The sequence below is a fragment of the Amblyraja radiata genome, chromosome 2 (assembly GCF_010909765.2).
Source record: "Amblyraja radiata isolate CabotCenter1 chromosome 2, sAmbRad1.1.pri, whole genome shotgun sequence".
NCBI lineage: Eukaryota > Metazoa > Chordata > Chondrichthyes > Rajiformes > Rajidae > Amblyraja > Amblyraja radiata.
Window position 1 is genome coordinate 29,261,751 of NC_045957.1, and position 20,759 is coordinate 29,282,509.

Consider the following 20,759-nt stretch of genomic DNA (forward strand, 5'->3'; position numbering starts at 1 on the left):
TTGGATTGGGACTGAAAGTATGTGGGGGTAGAACTGGAGGTGGGGAAAGACCAGGATAAATCAGGCATGACAGCAGATGACCTCCGGCAGGGTGGTTCCCTGATCGGCTAATTGTCACCTCAGGCCCAGCTCACTGGTGAAGAAAGTTCTTTCTGACAACCCCCGACTTTAATTCTGTGCTCATGAGTCCTTGTACCATCATTGAATGGAACAGATTTTTTAAATCTTATCAAAACATTATAATCTTGTACATCTCCATCAACTTTCCGCTCACCCTTTCCGTTCAAAGGAAAACAATCCCAGCTTCTCCAACATAACGGGACAGTAGGATATGGAATTAATGGTTGGTATAGACACAGTGGGATAAAGGGCCTGTTTCTATGCTGACACAACTCTGACGCAATGACGACCTCATCGATACACACCAGTGAATTCATTGGAGTCCTTTGAACTATCTTTAATTGAACTTAGAAGGTTTGCTGCAAATGTTGCTCCAAGGTTTGGTGTAACTTTTCTTTTATTCCCTCTGCCCTGGGCTTGGTTCCCCACTTATCCCTCCTGAGGGAATGCATCCATCCTCAGCCTGAAATTCCCTCCCCTTGAGGATCCTGAACCTCTTTTCCATTGAGATCCCTGTCAAAGCCGCTGTGCCACAACGCTGCCCTATCGAAGTTTGATAAGATCGAGTCCTGATCGAAGTTTTTAAAATTACGAGAGGCATAGTTAAGGTAGACAGTCGGAACCTTTTTCCATGGAGTGGAAATGTTCCGATACCTATAAAGTGAGAATGGAAAAGTTTAAAGGAAATGTGCAGGGCATGCTTTTACATAGAGAGTAGTGGGTGCTTGGAACACACTGCTGGGGGTGGTGGTGGAGGCAGATACAACAGTGGTGTTTAAAAGGCTTTTGAACAAGCACGTGGATGTGCAGGGAATGTAGGGCTGGCAGAGGAGATTGGTTTAACATGGCATCATGTTTGGACATTATGGGCTGAAGGGCCTGTTCCTATGCTGTACTGTTCCATATTCCATGTTGTAAATAGTACTGAAGAAAAGTTCTTCCCAATTGATTTTTTCAATCACTGTGCACACATCCATATGCAAGAGAGATTACTGAAGGAAAACATCAGCATTGAACTATTCCCTGCAGAAGGGGGATTTCTGTATGTACCGGCCTCATCGATCTGCTGCGGATATTCTAGGGTTCCTATTCAGAATGCAGCGTAGCTCCCACAAAATAATAGATTTCTCATTTGCGTCAGGCCCACTCTATAAATAGCAGCCTCTTCATTGCAACTATGCTCCATTCTAATTGCGTATACATCATTCAGCAGTTTTTAAGCGCGTAAAACAGCAAAAAAATGAAATAAAACTTGTTGGGTTTGCGGTATTTCAGGCATGCACACCTTAAAGAGTTCATAAGTTCATTATTTTATGTTCATCAGTTCTAGATACACAATTAGGCCATTGGGCCCATCAAGTCTCGTCCGCCTTTCAATCATGGCTGATCTATTTTTCCCTCTCAACCCCATTCTCCTGCCCTCTCCCATAACCCCTGACACCATTACTAATCAAGAGCCTGTCAATTGCCACCATAAAAATATCCATTGACATGGCCTCCAAGTTGTCTGTGATGATGAATTCCTCAGTTTCACCATCCTCTTCATCTCCTTTCTAAAGGCATAACTTTTTATTCAGAGGTTATGGCCTCTACTGCTTGACTCTCAACTGAAACGTCGCCTGTCCATATCCATCCAAGAATGCTGCCGCCCATGTTGGATCAAACTGATTTTGGGGCATTAAGTGTGCATGGTGATGTGCTTTCTGCATCATATTTATCAGCTGGTTAGGGCAATCGACAATAGGTGCAGGAGTAGGCCCTTCGAGCCGGCACCACCATTCAATTTCATCATGGCTGATCATCCCCAATCAGTACCCCGTTCCTGCCTTCTCCCCATATCCCCTGACTCCGCTATTTTTAAGAGCCCTATCTAGCTCTCTCTTGAAAGCATCCAGAGAACAAGCCTCCACCGCCCTTTGAGGCAGAGAATTCGACAGACTCACCACTCTCTGTGGGGGAAAAAGTGTTTCCTCTTCTCCGTTCTAAATGGCTTACTCCTTATTCTTAAACTGTGGCCCCTGGTTCTGGACTCCCCCAACATCGGGAACATGTTTCCTGCCTCCAGCGTGTCCAAGCCCTTAACAATCTTGTATGTTTCAATGAGATCTCCTCCCATCCTTCTAAACTCCAGAGTGTACAAGCCCAGCTGCTCCATTCTCTCAGCATATGACAGTCCCACCATCCCGGGAATTAACCTTGTAAACCTATGCTGCACTCCCTCAATAGCAAGAATGTTCTTCCTCAAATTGGGGGACCAAAACTGCACACATTACTCCAGGTGTGGTCTCACTAGAGCTCTGTACAACTGCAGAAGGACCTCTTTGCTCCTATATTCGATTCCTCTTGTTATAAAGGCCAACATGCCATTCACTTTCTTCACTGCCTGCTGTACCAGGTCGATTTGATGGCATATAATAGTCTCTAGGTTCAAGAACAGTTGTTTCTCATCAAACATCAAGCTATCGGGACTTGGGTGGCACAGTGGCGCAGCGGTAGAGTTGCTGCCTCACAGCGCCAGAGACTCGGGTTCAATCCTGACTACTAACTTTTTTTATGTTGTGATCTTGCTGGAATTTTGAATAAAACAAAAGATGCTGGAGGAGTGCTGTGGGTCAGGCAGCATCCTCAGAGAGAATGGGCAGAACATTTCAGAGGAATTCAGAATTCAGGTAGAAAAAAAATGAGTCTGAAGAAGAGTCCTGACCTGTAGCGTTGAATATTGATTCCCTCCAATGAAATTCATGCTGCAAATCTACAGGGACATTAAACTCAACAATGCGGACATAAATTTACAATAAACTTTGCAGAAGCATTTCATTGTTCCTGGCTTGGTACCTATGAGAATTGAAAGCTCTTGATGTTTGGTGAAGAACCTTGCTAAATGATAGCAAGAGAGACACAAAATGTTGGAGTAACTCAGCAGGCGGGACAGGCAGCTTCTCTTGAGAGAAGGAATTGATGACATTTCGGGTCGAGACCTTTCTTCAGACTCAATGCTCAGCATCAACCAACATTACTTGCATATGTGAGTGTCATAGAGTCTTACAGCGTGGAAACAGGCCCTTCGGCCCAACTTGCCCACCCCGGCCAACGTGTCCCATCAACTCTAGTCCCACCTGCCTGCGTTTGGACCAAATCCCTCTAAACCTATCCTATCCATGCACCTGTCTAAATGTTTCTTAAATGTTGCGATGGTAATGGTGCTGAAATGTTTCTAATTTTCAAGCAGCCAGTGATAAAGACGTATTGTGAAGTTGCCCTTACAGTTATTTTTCAGCAGAATAAGTCCTAGAGGAAAGTTAGTTCCCCTCAGACTGTGCTGATTTCAGGTGTTTGATTCCAGCCTCTGATACACTGACATGTATAGGGATAGTTGTGTTCCGATCCCTGTAGTTCCAGAGAACTTCATTCAAGCCCTCACATCTGAGCGCTGCTGGGGCAACACGGCGGTGGAGTGATAGACTTGTTACTTTACACTGCCAGAGACCCAGGTTCGATCCTGGCTACGGGTGCTGTCCGTACAGAATTTGTCCATTCTCCCCGTGACTGCGTGGGTTTCCCTCGGGTGCTCCAGTTTCCTCCCACACGCCAAGGAATTAGAGGTTTGTAGGTTAATTGGCTTTGGAAAAAATTGTCCCTAGTGTGTAGGATAGTGTTAATGTACGGGATGATTGCTGGTCGGCGCAGACCCGGTGGGTCGAAGGGCCTGTTTGCACGCTGTATCTCTAAATTTTAAACTAAAATAAAAACGAATCTCCAAACTCAGTAAAGGCCCCTGTTCCTCTCAAGAGAGAAGGGATGGGGAGGTGGAGGGGGGAGGAAAGGTGGGGGGTGGGGGAGAGGTGGGAAAGAATGGAATGTATTGAGATCAAGAGCTTGTAACATTCTGAACTATGTGCAGAATAATGAACTTGTGCCAATATACCACTTTTCATACGTCCTGGAGTCATTTTGTTTGTTTTTTTTGAGTTTCTATGATTTATTGAATGTGCACTTGTATGTTCACTTGCACTTCATTTCAACTGTAAAACAATATTTTTTCTTTTTTTTTTTTAATACATTTTTTATTAAAGGCATCTGCATTCATAGTCCGAACCAATACAGACTTTGTTTAACGGTTACATGTTAAATATCCAGGTTTCCAGGGACCCAGTTACCAAAATTGCTGGGGTCCTCCTTTATCAGTTACATATTAACATTGCCTCGAATTATTTATTTATATTTATAGATAGGAAATATAAAGAAAGAAAAGAAATTAGAAAAGTAGGATAAACTATCCATGATACAACTTAGGTCCGTAGGTCAGAGAACATTACTATCCATCTAGTCCTGGATTCAGGTTTCAGTCAGGCTTCCGCACCCGCCCAATCTGGAGTAGTTTTTAGTAAGCAAACTATTCCTAACAGTCATGAGTGTTTTATTGTCATATATACTGAAATAGAACAATGAGATTCTTACTCGCTGCAGCACAACAGGCTTGTGAATGCAGTACACAATAGATAATATGATAAACAAACAAAACAAATGTTCAATAAATTTTTTAAAACAATCTAGCGCAAAGTCCGAAATCCATAGTGCAACCAAGGCAGTTCATAGTTTAGAGATTAGTTGGAGATCGTGGTGTTCAATAGCCTGATGGTGGGTAGGGAAGAAGCCTTTGCTGAACCTGGACATGACTGTTTTCAGACTCCTGTACCTTGTTTCTGATGGCAGGAGTGAAATTTGAGCATGGCCAGGGTGGTGTTGGCCCTTAATGATGGTGGCTGCCTGTCGGTCCTGTAGATCCCTTCGATGGTGGGGAGATCAGTGCCTGTGATGGACCGGGCAGTGTTCGTCACTTTTCGCAATCCCCTTCCTTCCTGGGCGTTTGAGTTGCCGAACCAAACCATGAAGGAACAAGTCAATATGCTCTCTAGTGTACACCTGTAGAAATTCAATAAAGTATTAATCGGATTACCGAATCTCCTCAATCTTCAAAGGAAGTAGAGAAGTTGATGGGGTTTCTTTACGACTGCATCAAAGTGCTGGGTCCAGGATAGATCTTCAGAGATATATTCATGCTCAGGAACTTAAAGTTGTTGACCCTCTCCACCATCGGCCTGTCGAAGAAGACAGGTCTGTGGATCCGTGACCTTCCTCTTCCAAAGTCCACAATCAGTTGCTTGGTTTTACTGAGGTTGGGAGCAAGGTTGCTGTTCTGGCACCGTTCAATCAGATGCTCGATCTTCCTCCTGTACCATGACTCATCGTTACCCGTAATTCGTCCAACAACAGTGATGTCATCGGCAAATTTAACGGTGGAGTTGGAGCTGTGAAGGTATAGGGTGATAAGAGCAGGGGACTGAGCACACAGCCTTGAGGTGCCCCTGTGTTAATGGCAATCGAGGCGGAAGTGCTGTTGCCAATTCATACCGATTGTGTTCTGTCGATGGAAAAAGTCGAGGATCCAATTGCAAAGGGATGCAGTTATTATTGTATTACTGGAAATGTAATGTAATAGTGAGCAGTCCCATCTGAGCACACAATACCTCAAGACTCACTCAAACGATCTATACCCTTCATAGATAGACACAAAATGCTATCGTAACTCGACAGGTCAGGCAGCATCTTTGGATAATCTGGAATCGGTTAACCGACTTTTAATGGATGAAGAGGAACAGGGAGGGGAGTGTTTGTATAAGTTACCAAAAATGAGAGAATTCAACGTTCATAGCGCTGGGTTGTAAGCTACCCAAATATGAGATGCTGTTCCTCCAATTTGTGCCTGGCCTTACTCTGGCAATGGAGGAGGCCCAGGCTAGAAATGTCAGTATGGGAATGGGAGGTGGAGTTAGAAACTGGGCGATCCAGTGGGCCTCGGCGGACTGAGCGCAAGTGTTCAGTGAAACAGTGGCAGAGTCTGTGCTTGGTCTCGCCGATGTACTGGAGACAACATCGGGAACACCTGAGGCAGTGGATGAGGTTAGAGGATCTATACCCTTCCCTGTAATAACACAGAACATCATCTACCAAATTATTTTTGTTCTGTGTGCATAAGGTGAAGATTTGATTCGATGTTCTTGGCTTATGTATAAGCTTCATAAAATTGATGAACATGCACTCACACAGTCACTCCTTCTCCTTTCTCTGACATACTCTCTTGTGCACACATTCTCATGGACCAGGACACACGGGGCAGCACAAGGGCAGCACGATGGCGCAGCGGTAGAGTTGCTGCTTTACTGTGCCGGAGACCTGGGTTCGATCCTGACCACGGTTGCTGTCCGTACGGAGTTTGTACGTTCTCCCCGTGACTGATTCCTGGGATGTCAGGACTGTCTTATGAAGAAAGACTGGATAGACTTGGTTTATACTCTCTAGAATTTAGGAGATTGAGAGGGATCTTATAGAAACTTATAAAATTCTTAAGGGGTTGGACAGGCTAGATGCAGGAAGATTGCTCCCGATGTTGGGGAAGTCCAGGACAAGGGGTCACAGCTTAAGGATAAGGGGGAAATCCTTTAAAACCGAGATGAGAAGAACTTTTTTCACACAGAGAGTGGTGAATCTCTGGAACTCTCTGCCACAGAGGGTAGTCGAGGCCAGTTCATTGGCTATATTTAAGAGGGAGTTAGATGTGGCCCTTGTGGCTAAGGGGATCAGAGGGTATGGAGAGAAGGCAGGTACGGGATACTGAGTTGGATGATCAGCCATGATCATATTGAATGGCGGTGCAGGCTCGAAGGGCCGAATGGCCTACTCCTGCTCCTAATTTCTATGTGACTGTGGGTTTTCTCCTGGTGTTCTGGTTTCATCTCGCACTCCAAACTCGTACAGGTTTGTAGGTTAATTTGCTTCGGTAAAGATTGTAAATTGTCTCTAGTGTGGTGGATATTGCTCATGTACCGGGATCACTGGTCGGCACAGACAAGGTGGGCCGAAGGGTCTATTTCCTTGCTGTATCTCTAAATGAAACGAAACAAAACTGCATGGTTTGGTGCAGGTAACACTGGAGGCACAGAGGCTAAAATACGCACAGAAACAGACTGGCTTGCACCCAGACACAGAGAGATCTACATGAATGATTGGTTGAAAGATACAGCATTGAAACTGGCCCCTCGTCCCACAACGACCATCGATCACCCTTTCACACCGGTTGTACGTTATCCAACTTTCCTCATCCACTTACAAGACATAAGTCGGCACAGTGGCGCAGCTGGTAGAGCTGCAGCTCCTCAATGCCAAAGACTGGGTTTGATCTTCATCCTCGGGTGCTGTCTGTGTGGAGTTTGCACATTCTTCCCACGCTCCGGTTTCCTCCCACATCCCCAGGACGTACGGGTTTGTAGGTGAATTTCTCTCTGTAAAATTGACACTCGTGTGTAGGGAGTGGATGGGAAAGCAGGATAACATGGAACTAGTGTGAACGGGTGATTGATGGTGAGTGTGGACTCAGTGGGCCGAAGGCACTTTTCCCGTGCTATGTTCACACTGGATCTCTGAGCACGAGGGGATTTTATAGAAGCCAATTAGCTGACAACCCCACACAACTTTGGCATGTGGGAGGAAACCGGAGCACCTGGAGGAAACCCAGGCAGTCACAGGGAGAACGCGCAAACTCCGTATGGACAGCACCCAAGGTCAGGATTGAATCTGGGCCTCTGGCGCTGTGAGACATCAGCTCTACCAGCAGGTCTCACAGGTCTACAATGATGCCCTGTATATACCCACAGACAGGAACTCACACACAAAAACAAAATGCATACACGCACATATACATTCATAAACCCATAGACACACTCACACACATGTACTGATAGTAATAGAATCTTTGAGTTACACAGCATGAAATCAGACCCTTTTGCCCAGGCTGACCATCATGCCCCATCTACGCTATTCCCACCTGCCTGCGTTTGGTCCATATCCCTCTAAACCTATCCTATCCATGCACCTGTCCAAATGTTTTTTAAACGTTCTGCCTCAACTACCACCACTGGCACCACCACATGTAAAAAAAAGCTGCCCCTCGGGTTCCCATTAAATCTTTCCCCCCTCACCTTAAACCTATGTCCTCTGGTTCTTGGTTCCCCTACTCTGGGTAAGAGGCATATAGGCACACAAATAGACGTAGAAGATTGCAAATGCACAGACAGGTACAGATTCACATCAACACAGTGACAGAAACACAGAGACAGACATTTCTACAGATTCAGACACTACAACCCAGACAGAGCGACAAAAATGTTCATAACATATCACTGCACGGACATGCAATACTATCAGGCAGACGCACAAACATGCACACACAGGGACACACAGCCAGTCTCCTAGGTACATAGACATGCATACACACAAGGACACACACACAAATATACATTGTTTGGCCACAAGTAGGTAGACATATACCAGAATATGAAAAAAACAGGTATGTGACGCTGAGGCTTTATAAGGCACTGGTCAGACTGCATTTGGAGTATTGTGACAGTTTTGGGCTCCATATCTGAGGAAGGATGTGCTGGCGTTGGAGAGTGTCCAGGGGAGGTTTACGAGAATGATCCCTATTATGATTGGGTTAACATATGATGAGCGTTTGAAGGCTCTGGGCCTGTACTCGCTGGAGATTAGAAGGATGAGGGAGGACCACAGTGAAACTTACCGAATAGTGAAAGGCCTGGACAGAGAGGATGTTTCCACTGAAAGAGTTAAGGACCAGATGTCATAGCCTCAGAATAAAAGGACGTACCTTTAGAAAGGAGATGAGGAGGAACTCCTTCAGTCAGAGGGTGGTGGATGTGTGGAATTTGTTGCCACGGACAGCTGTGAAGTCCAAGACATTGGGTGTTTTTTTTTAAGGCAGAGATTGATAGATTCTTGATTAGTACAGGTGTCAAAGGTTATGGGGAGAAGGCAGGAGAATGGGGTTGAGAGGGAAAGATCGATCAGCCATGATTGATTGGTGGAGTAGACTTGATGATAATAATAATAATAATGGATTATTATTCTAATACTCAAGGCGCTTTACATCGCATTATTCATTCACTCCTCAGTCACACTCGGTGGTGGTAAGCTACTTCTGTAGCCACAGCTGCCCTGGGGCAGACTGACGGAAGCATGGCTGCCAATCTGCGCCTACGGCCCCTCCGACCACCACCAATCACTCACACACATTCACACACAGGCAAAGGTGGGTGAAGTGTCTTGCCCAAGGACACAACGACAGTATGCACTCCAAGCGGGATTCGAACCGGCTACCTACCAGTTGCCAGCCGAACACTTAGCCCATTGTGCCATCTGCCGTCCCAAATTGATGGGCCAAATGGCCTAATTCTGCTCCTCGTACTTATGAAATGATGAAACTCTGACAAACAGAGTCACAAAGGTACAGACACAAAAACTCACAGCGCAGAATGAAGCAGGAAGAAGAAACAGAAACACTCTCGAGCACATGGATACAGATAGGTGCACGCACACAGATGCACGCAAACACACATGCCAGACACACATGCAGAACCTCCCGTACTGAGGCAGTGATATTGGGTTGTGACACATACGCTTCTTGGGCTACATTAATTACCTGGAGCACAGACCTTGTGGAGGTTCCGCCTGCCACAACTCCTTCCAGCAGGGCTGCAGCACATGTGGGAGGAGGCAGCATCTCTTGAGTGCCGACGAGACTCCTTTCTCCCTCCTTCTCTCTCCCTCTCCCCTCTCTCTCCCCCCCCCCCCCCCCCCCCCCCCCCCCGCTGGCTGGCCGGCCAGGCAGGCAGTGCTGGCTGCCACTCGCCCGGGCTTGCTCAGTGTGACGGGGACAAACCCTCCCTCAGCCAGGCTTCTCCAAAGCTGTGGCTGCCCAGTGCCAGTTGCCAGGCAGTTATCAGTTGCTGTGACGACTGTGGTGTGTGGAGCTCGGTCAGAAGCAGAGGATTCTTCTTAACCTTCCTATCTGCATCAGCCTCCACTGAAGACTGTTGGACTGTTTGCTCCTTCGCCTCTCCCTCTCTCTCTCTCTCTCTCTCTCTCTCTCTCTCTCTCTCTCTGCCTCTCCTGTCACTGTTTTTCTTTAAATGCTCTCGACCGCTGAGAGGATAGGTATCTTTCCCTCTCTCTCTCTCTCTCACTCTCTCTCGCTCTCTCTCTCTCTATCCCTCTCTCACTCCCCCTCTCCCCCCTTCTTTCTCCCCCTCTCTCTCCATCCCTGTCTGTCTCCCCCTCACTCTTCCTCTCTCCCCCTCTCTCTATCTCCCCCTCCCTCTCCCCACACCTCTCCCCCCTCTCTCTCCCTCCCTGTCTCCCTTGCCCACTCTCCCCGTCTCCCCCTCTCTCTCTCTCTCTCTCTCTCTCCCCCCTCTCTCTCTCTCTCTCCCCCTCTCTCTCTCTCTCCCCCCTCTCTCTCTCTCTCCCCCTCTCTCTCTCTCTCTCTCCCCCCCTCTCTCTCTCTCCCCCTCTCTCTCTACCTCCCTCTCTCTCGCTCTACCCCCCTCTGTCTCTCTCTCTCCCCCTCTCTCCCATTCTCTCTCCTCGCTCTCTCCTCGCTCTCTCTCACATCCTGAGCTCTCTGCAGTGGGAACGAGTTGGTGAACATGACCACTGCGAAAGAAGGGTCAGCCTCGGGAAAAGGGGTCCAGCAACAGGAACAGGTATTTCGGCATTCAGTTCAAGACTTTTCTTTTAACCCTGAATAATCCATTCACTGGTCCGCGCATGTGACAAGTGATAGCACTCAACACTGTCGGGAGTATGTTTTATGCACAGGCTGAAATAAATGTACAGGCTGATAGAGTTTGTGTGTGTGTGTGTACACACACACATATATATATAAAATGTATCTATAAATGTATGTAGAGAAGATAGACACAAAGTGCTGGAGTAACTCGGCAGGTCTGTCAGCATCTCTGGATAAAAAGGATAGGTGACCATTCGGGTTGGGACCCTCCTTCAGACACTGGTAGCACAGAATTAATGGGCTGAGTGGCCTTCATCTTCTATTTCAAGTCAAATCGAGTCAAGTTGAGTTTACTGTTATATGCACAAGTACAGTAAGGTAGAGCTACAATGAAAATCTTGTTTGCGGCAGCCCACAGTCTTCTTCAGACATATGGGGGTGTGGATGGGGAGACAGGGAGGGGGGGGGGGGGTGGTTGTTAGGGAGAAGGAGTTTGCTCCACTTGTATCATCGTTTGGAATATTTTCAGGTAGAGCCTGGGCAGGTGTCGGGTTTAGCGGGGTAACGGGCAGAGTGACATGTTGCCAGCCGCTTGGTAAACAGCAGCACAGTACTGCTGGAGGCTGCCTTCAAGGGGGACAGAGGTTGGAGGAGAGCTGGCAGCGAATGGGTCTCACCTGTGGCTCTTTGAAACGTGCTTCACCTTTCCAGGCCAGGGCACCCATCGCTGACCCAGGGCAACTTACTCCTGTGTACAAAGTGCACTGGCTATATGTTAATGACCCCCTCCTCATCCCTCTCTCTCCCTCTCTCCCCCCTCCCCTCCTCTCTCTCTCTCACATTTTCTCTCTCCCCCCCCTTTCCCCTTCTCTCCCCCTCCCCCTTCCCCTCTCACCCTCCTCCCCATGCTCTCCATCGCTCTCCACCTCTCTATACCCTCTTGTTATATCCTCCTCTCTCTATTCCCCACTGTCTCTCTGTCTTGTTCTCTCTCTTCCTCTCTCCCCCTTCTCTCTCTCTCTCCCTTCTCTCTCTCCCTTCTCTCTCTCCCTTCTCTCTCCCCCCCCTCTCTCCCTCTCTCTCTCTCCCTTCCCTCAGCCATCCTCTCATCATTCCTTCCCTTCTGCCTTCCACTTCTCCTTGGTCAAGTGGTGAGAGTTTGCAGTCTGGAAGATGCTGTCACAGTGGGGAACAGGCATTTGCAAGGCAGCGGGGAGCAAAGGTGGGAGGAGCCTGTTTAGTGAGATCAGAGGGGTAGCACTGGCATGACGGGATAAATGGCCTCCAGTTTTCTATCACTCTATAATTGTTTCCCTGCTCCTTCGCTCTTGTCTTCCTTACATTAATCCCACCCCCTCTCCCCCCCACCGCACCCCCTTTATTGTCAAACCCAAAGCATGAGGCTGAAGAACGGTCTCGATGCAAACTGTCGTCTATCCATGTTCTGTGTCTGTGTCTGTGTCTGTGTCTGTGTCTGTGTCTGTGTCTGTGTCTGTGTCTGTGTCTGTGTCTGTGTCTGCGCATTTGTGTGTGCATGTGTGTAATTACAGACACACACAGTCATACACATATCTGTACACTTGCATATTTGAGAATGCGTGTGTGTGTGCTTATGTATGTGCATATGTAGACACAACGTACCAGTGTAACTCAGCAGGTCAGGCAGCATCTTTGGAGAAAAAAAGATGGTTGTTGTTTTGGGTCTGGACCCCTCTTCAGACTCTGCAGTTCCTTTCTATGCTGTATGTGTGTGTGTGTATATATGTGTATATGTGTCTGGCACGCTGAGTTACTCTAGCAATCTGTGCCTTTTCTTCCAAAACGTAGGGCAGTGGGATGCCCTGTAAATGACGCGAAGGGACTGTGTCGTAGAGGGCGGTGCAGAGGCATGGGCTAACATTCAGCTGGCTGAGTACGAGAGGGAGGTGGAAAATTGTCCTGAATGTTCCTCACCTCTCTTTGCCTGACCTGACCAAATGAATCAGGAAGCGGAGACAATTTTTCATCACTAATTCCTGAAAATTGATGTTCGGTGGCCGATAAGCCGGTTTCCAGCACGTAATCTGCACCAGCCCTTGTAAGAAGAATGCTGCTGTAAAACAGATGAGTGGAGGCAAGCTTAACACAATAGCAATATTACTGTGTGGAGCAACCAGCGAGGAAAGACATTAACTGAGTGTTGAAGGTTAAAGGGGCACTTCAACTATGATAGAGAAGGTTAATTTGTACTTACTAGTGTCAGGGGAGAAGGCAGGAGAATGGGGTTGAGAGAGAAAGATAGATCAGCCATGATTGAATGGCGGAGTAGACTTGATGGGCCGAATGGCCTAATTCTGCTCCTGTAACTTATGAATGTTTGAATAAATTAGAGGGGGTGGAATATGGAACGAGGTGCCAGAGGAGGTAGTTGAGGCATGCACTATAACAACGTTGAGGCAGGTTTTATCACAACGTTATTAAATATGACAATATTTAAAAGACAAAAATAGATGGGTAAATTGTATCCAGAGTATGGGATTCAAGAACCAGAGGACATGGATCTAAGGTGAAGGGGGAAAGATTTAATAGGAACCTGAGGGGCAACTTTTTAATAGAAAGGACGGTAGGTATTTGGAACAAGCTGCCGGAGGAGGTAGTTGAGGCAGGTTGTTACAACGTTTAAAAGACATCTGGACAGGTACATGGATAGGATAGGTTTAGAGGGATATGAGCCAAATGCAGGTAGGCAGGACTAGTGTAGATGGGACCTGTTGGTTGGTGTGGGCAAGTTGAACCGAAGGGCCTGTTTCCATGCTGTATAACTCTGACTCTATTACTCTATTTAGACAGATATATGGATAGGAAAGGTGTACAGGGCAGGTGGGACTAGTGTAGATTGGATATTTTGGTCGGCATAGGAAAGTTATGCTGGCAGGTGGGACTAATGTAGATGGAGCATCTTGGGCAGCATGAGCAAGCTATGTGGGCTGATGGGACTAGTCTATATGGGGCATCTTGGTCCGCATGGGTAAGATACGTGGGCTGATGGGACTAGTCTATATGGGGCATCTTGGTCGGCATGGGTAAGTTGAACCAAAGAGCCTGTTTCCATGCTGAATGATTCTAACTCTGTAAATCAAGTCTCTTACCACATATTTTTAAGTGCTCTACCATCATATGCCTGCGGCTCTCACGGTCTCAACACTATAGGCATAGTAATGCAAGCAGACATTTCACCAGCACTTCAATGTTTCCATCCATTGCTTTCTTTCCTGGATCGGAACCTGGGTCCATAATTCCACTCCTGGAGAGTTGAACACAAATTCAAGGGTGATGCTCGCATTTAGTGCTGAAGGTTTACTGAGCCAGCAAAGGCCCCATCCTTCGGCTGAGACTTTAACCTGACATCCTGTCTGACTGCTCTGAGAGGCCTCAGGAATCTGACGAAGAGTCTCGACCCGAAATGTCACACATCCCTTCTCTCCCGAGATGCTGCCTGCCCGCTGAGTTACTCCAGCATTTATTGTCCATCTCAGGAATCTCATGCCAATGTTTAGAGCTAAGTTGGGACATTCTTCATCAGTGTGTTGGCATCATTCAACTCTCAACCAACAATATAAAGCCAGTTATCTTCTATCTATAAACCAGTTCCTCATTGCATATCCTGCAATAAAGGGAGCACAGTGGCACAGCTGTAGAGTCACCACACCAGAGACCCGGGTTTGATCTTGACTACGGGTGCTGTCTGCATGGAGTTTGTACGTTTTCAAGAGAGAGTTAGATTTAGCTCTTCGGGCTAAGGGAATCAAGGGATATGGGGGAAAAAGCCAGAACGGGGTACTGATTTTGGATGATCAGCCATGATCATATTGAATGGCGGTGCTGGCTCGAAGGACCGAATGGCCTACTCCTGCACCTATTTTCTATGTTTCTGTGTTCTCCCCGTGGGTTTTCCCTGGGTGCACCGTTAAAAAAATTGTAAGTTGTCCCTTGTGTGTAGGAATGTGTCAATTTAAGGGGTTCGCTGGTCAGCGTGGACTCGGTCGGCCAAGGGGCCTGTTTCCACGCTGTATCTATGAACTAATCTAAACCTATACTTTATGGCTGTAGAAACAAGGAACTGCTGATACTGGTTACCAAAAAAGGGCACAAAGTGATGGAGTAACGCAGTTGGTTGGGAAGTATCTCTGGAGAATGTGGATGGGTGTCCTTTCAGGTTCCATCTCGAAATGTCACCTATGCATGATCATCAGGGATGCGGCCTGACCCACTGAGATACGCCAGCACTTTGTGTCCATGTTTATACTATATGGTTGCCTGTACACTTTAAGGCAACTTTAGGTCATTATTTTCAGCTGGTAGAACGCCTGTCTCACACTGCCGGTGTCCTGGGTTTGCTCCTGACCTTGGTCGCTATCTGTGTGGAGTTTGCACATTCTTCCTGTGACAGTGTGGGTTTTCTCCGGGTGCTCCGGATTCCTCTCGTATCCCAAAGATGCGCCGGTTCGTATCTTAGTTGGCCTCTGCAAATTGCCCCTAGTGGATGACAAAGTGGAATGACATGGAATGGTCGTATGGTCGGCATGGACTCGGTGGGCCGAAGGGCCTGTTGCCATGTTGTATCTCTAAACACTGAACTATTAATTTGTTCCCCAAATGTTGATATTGCTGGCGATACCATCATTTGTTTCCCATCTCAAATTGGCCCTAAACTGAGAGGACACTAAAGAGTCAACTGCATTCATGGTCTGGAACGAGATAGGGTAACGACAACAAGAACTCCTTCCATGAAGAACATTTGCGAATTTGATGGGTTCCAAGTCGAAACCAATAGTTTCCTGATTACTGTGACTAAGACCAACTTTCAGATGTATTAGACAATAGACAATAGGTGCAGGAGTAGACCATTCGGCCCTTCGAGCCAGCACCGCCATTCAATGTGATCACATCCACAATCAGTACCCCGTTCCTGCCTTCTCCCCATATCCCCTGACTCTGCTATCTTTAAGAGCCCTATCAAGCTCTCTCTTGAAAGTATCCAGAGAACTGGCCTCCACTGCCCTCTGAGGCAGAGAATTCCACAGACTCGCAACTCTCTGTGTTAAGAATGTTTCCTCATCTACGTTTTAAATAGCTTACCCCTTATTCTTCAACTGTGGCCCTTGGTTCTGGACTCCCCCAACATCAGGAATATGTTTCCTGCCTCGAGCTTGCCCAAACCCTTAATAATCTTATATGTTTCAATAAGATCCTCTCTCATCCTTCTAAATTGAGTTACTGTGAAGCAGGCACTCGGGCAGAACAGAAGGTCACAAAATCAACAGTTACAGGTCCCTGTGAGAATGCCCCTCCGTTGAGTTTCATGTTAATGGTTCAATGGTTCAACAGTACTTTATTGTCACATGCTACAGTGAAATTCATTTTTATGTACAGTTCAGTACAAGTATCGCTATAAATGGACACTTGGATACATCTTAGAGAAGCATCTCAGATACAGTACAAGCGTATAGCAGTAGTACACTGAGGCACTTTACAGAGTCGCCTTGTTTGGCACCATTTTCAAGTCCCAGTTGTTGTAAGTGCAGGGTTCTTGACCTGACCATGAAGCCTGTTGTCGTGGGGGCGTTGCAGGGTCGGCCTGGCCAAGCGTAGCCAGTGTGTCCTCTGCCGCTGCTCCACCACTGTAGGCCACGTTCTACAGCAATGGAGTTGATCACATCTAATGTTGCAATGTTTTGTTCATTTTATTCCGTCTGCAAAGAGTAGCATTAAATTTAAAGGTCAGATGAAGAACCTGGTGTTCATTAAAGACATGGGAAAATGGAGTACGGTCATGTATCACATTCAATAGTAAGCATCATATCATTCACACACGCTGAGAAACACACACACATGTGACTTTAAACTAGAATGGTTGGGGCGAGGGACTCAAATAGAGAAAGCTAGTAGACCGAATGGGAGGCAGGAAGCAGAAAAGGGAAGCACTCGGACACAAGAGGAGAAAGAAAAAAAAGGAAATAAACAGAGAAGAAGAGACGGGGGGTTTCTTAAATGTGCATATTTTAATGCTAGGAGCATTGTAAGAAAGGTGGATGAGCTTAGAGCCTGGATAGACACCTGGAAGTATGATGTTGTGGCGATCAGTGAAACATGGTTGCAGGAGGGCTGTGATTGGAAACTAAATATTCCAGGATTTCGTTGCTTCAGGTGTGATAGAATTGGAGGGGCAAGAGGTGGTGGTGTTGCATTGCTAGTCAGGGAAGATATTACAGCAGTGCTTTGGAAGGATAGATTGGAGGGCTCATCTAGGGAGGCTATTTGGGTGGAAATGAGAAGTGGGAAAGGTGTAGCAACACTTATAGGGGTGTATTATAGACCGCCAAATGGGGAACGAGAATTGGAAGAGCAAATATGTAAGGAGATAGCAGATATTAGTAGTAAGCACAAGGTAGTGATTGTGGGAGTTTTCAACTTTCCACACATAGACTGGGAAACACATTCTGTAAATGGGCTGGATGGTTTGGAGTTTGTAAAATGTGTGCAGGATAGTTTTTTTGCAGCAATACATAGAGGTACCTACTAGAGGAGGGGCAGTGCTGGACCTCCTGTTAGGAAATGAGACGGGACAGGTGGCGGAGGTATGCGTTGGGGAGCACTTCGGGTCCAGTGATCACAATACCATTAGTTTCAATATAATTATGGAGAAGGTCAGAACTGGACCTAGGGTTGAGATTTTTGATTGGAGAAAGGCTAACTTTGATGAGATGCGAGATGATTTAAAAGGAGTGGACTGGGACATTTTGTTTTATGGGAAAGATGTAGAAGAGAAATGGTGGACATTTAAAGGGGAAATTTTAAGAGTACAGAATCTTTATGTTCCTGTTCGGTTGAAAGGAAACAGTAAAAATTGGAAAGAGCCCTGGTTTTCAAGGGAAATTGGACATCTTGTTCGGAAAAAGAGGGAGATCTACAATAATTATAGGCAGCATGAAGTAAATGAGGTGCTTGAGGAGTATAAGGAATGTAAAAAGAATCTTAAGAAAGAAATTAGAAAAGCTAAAAGAAGATATGAGGTTGCTTTGGCAAGTAAGGTGAAAGTAAATCCAAAGGGTTTCTACAGCTATATTAATAGCAAAAGGATAACGAGGGATAAAATTGGTCCATTGGAGAAACAGAGTGGGCAGCTATCTGCAGAGCCAAAAGAGATGGGGGAGATATTGAACAATTTCTTTTCTTCGGTATTCACCAAGGAGAAGGATATTGAATTATGTGAGGTAAGGGAAACTAGTAGAGTAGTTATGGATACTATGAGTTTCAAAGTAAAAGAAGTACTGACACTTTTGAAAAATATAAAAGTGGATAAGTCTCCAGGTCCTGACAGGATATTCCCTAGGACATTGAGGGAAGTTAGTGTAGAAATAGCCGGCGCTATGACAGAAATATTTCAAATGTCATTAGAAACGGGAATAGTCCCCGAGGATTGGCGTACTGCGCATGTTGTTCCATTGTTTAAAAAGGGTTCTAAGAGTAAACCTAGCAATTATAGACCTGTTAGTTTGACTTCAGTGGTGGGCAAATTAATGGAAAAGATACTTAAAGATAATATATATAAGCATCTGGATAATCAGGGTCTGATTAGGAACAGTCAACATGGATTTGTGCCTGGAAGGTCATGTTTGACTAATCTTCTTGAATTTTTTGAAGAGGTTACTAGGGAAATTGACGAGGGTAAAGCAGTGGATGTTGTCTATATGGACTTTAGTAAGGCCTTTGACAAGGTTCCTCATGGAAGGTTGGTTAAGAAGGTTAAACTGTTGGGTATAAATGCAGGAATAGCAAGATGGATTCAGCAGTGGCTGAATGGGAGAAGCCAGAGGGTAATGGTGGATGGCTGTTTGTCGGGTTGGAGGCAGGTGACTAGTGGGGTGCCTCAGGGATCTGTGTTGGGTCCTTTGTTGTTTGTCATGTACATCAATGATCTGGATGAAGGGGTGGTAAATTGGATTAGTAAGTATGCAGATGATACCAAGATAGGGGGTGTTGTGGATAATGAAGAGGATTTCCAAAGTCTACAGAGTGATTTAGGCCATTTGGAAAAATGGGCTGAAAGATGGCAGATGGAGTTTAATGCTGATAAATGTGAGGTGTTACACCTTGGCAGGACAAATCAAAATAGGACGTACATGATAAATGGTAGGGAATTGAAGAATACAGTTGAACAGAGGGATCTGGGAATAACCGTGCATAGTTCCTTGAAGGTGGAATCTCATATAGATAGGGTGGTAAAGAAAGCTTTTGGTATGCTAGCCTTTATAAATCAGAGCATTGAGTATAGAAGCTGGGATGTAATGTTAAAATTGTACAAGGCATTGGTGAGACCAAATCTGGAGTATGGTGTACAATTTTGGTCGCCCAATTATAGGAAGGATGTCAACAAAATAGAGAGAGTACAGAGGAGATTTACTAGAATGTTGCCTGGGTTTCAACAACTAAGTTACAGAGATAGGTTGAATAAGTTAGGTCTTTATTCTCTGGAGCGCAGAAGGTTAAGGGGGGACTTGATAGAGGTCTTTAAAATGATGAGAGGGATAGACAGAGTTGATGTGATCAAGCTTTTCCCTTTGAGAATAGGGAAGATTCAAACCAGAGGACATGACTTCAGAATTAAGGGACAGAAGTTTAGGGGTAACATGAGGGGGAACTTCTTTACTCAGAGAGTGGTAGCGGTGTGGAATGAGCTTCCAGTGGAAGTGGTGGCGGCAGGTTCGTTGGTATCATTTAAGAATAAATTGGATAGGCATATGGATGAGAAGGGAATGGAGGGTTATGGTATGAGTGCAGGCAGGTGGGACTAAGGGAAAAAAAAAATTGTTCGGCGCGGACTTGTAGGGCCGAGATGGCCTGTTTCCGTGCTGTAATTGTTATATGTTATATGTTATACATGTGCATACATGCAGCATACATACACTCACGCACATACATGGGTGCATATATAAACATACTAGTGCATGCACACAAACACGCATGCGGCAGGCACACAGACATACATGTGCATGTAACAGGCTGGGCTGACCGTTGCTCACACATGGACAGTACATACGCACAGTTTAAGAATAAGGGGTAAGCCATTTAGAACGGAGACGAGGAAACACTTTTTCTCACAGTTGTGAGTCTGTGGAATTGTCTGCCTCAGAGGGCGGTGGAGGCTGGTTCTCTGGATGCTTTCAAGAGAGAGCTGGATAGGGCTCTTAAAGATAGCGGAGTCAGGGGATATGGGGAAAAGGCAGGAACGGGGTACTGATTGTGGATGATCAGCCATGATCACATTGAATGGCGGTGCTTGCTCGAAGGGCCGAATGGCCTACTCCTGCACCTATTGTCTATTGTCTATTTGTCTATTGTCATATGGGCGCACACACACACACACGCACACACACGCACGTAAATAAAGGCCATTTCTTGTTGACTATTATAAACAAATCACACACAGCATTCAACAAATTGGCTGCTAAAGAACTCCAAGAAAACATTGTTGAAGAATATTAAGATGGAAAACCCTTGAGTAACCATTTTCACAACAATTATTTCTCTGACATGTTACTGAGGCTGCACAGTATGCTCCTGTCTCTGTGTTTTCATCTCCATTCTGCTACTGCACACCGGCCTTGACCTTAGCTCTAAACCAGTGCATTCAATGATCCGATGCCCTGGCTCACAACCAAGAGATTACCAAACATGGTTTTGTCTTTCTCAAGGTGCAGACAAAGTCAGTATTTTCTTTCCAATATATTTCTGGAAATTGGAGTTGAGTTTGAGCTCAGCTGCCGAGCGTGTCCTGTCCCTGGTGAATCAAAGGCAGCGAGCAGTGAGCAAGGGAAATGTTAACTGTTGACTACCTGTGAGAACGATAGATGGCCTCAGACAGCACCCTTCCTGTTATGAAGAGGGAGCATTAGCAGCAAAGGTATAAGATAGCAACGGGAAACAAATAAATAGTGCGGATAGAGAATACAGTTGC

General features: G+C 46.0%; 1 protein-coding gene across 5 annotated transcripts in view; it reads left to right on the forward strand.

The window, feature by feature from the left end:
- Nucleotides 1-20,759, forward strand: part of dpp6 (dipeptidyl peptidase like 6) — a 1,023,588-nt gene that overhangs the window by 564,616 nt on the left and 438,213 nt on the right. Inside the window, exon 1 of one of the 5 annotated variants that reach the window (XM_033044153.1) lies at nt 10,604-10,736. The exons of the other annotated variants lie outside the window; for them this stretch is intronic. Within the exon in view, the coding sequence (XP_032900044.1) occupies nt 10,680-10,736 (57 nt within the window). The 5' untranslated portion in view covers nt 10,604-10,679. Of the gene's footprint in view, nt 1-10,603; nt 10,737-20,759 lie in introns of those variants that run through there. 5 annotated transcript variants of the gene reach the window in all.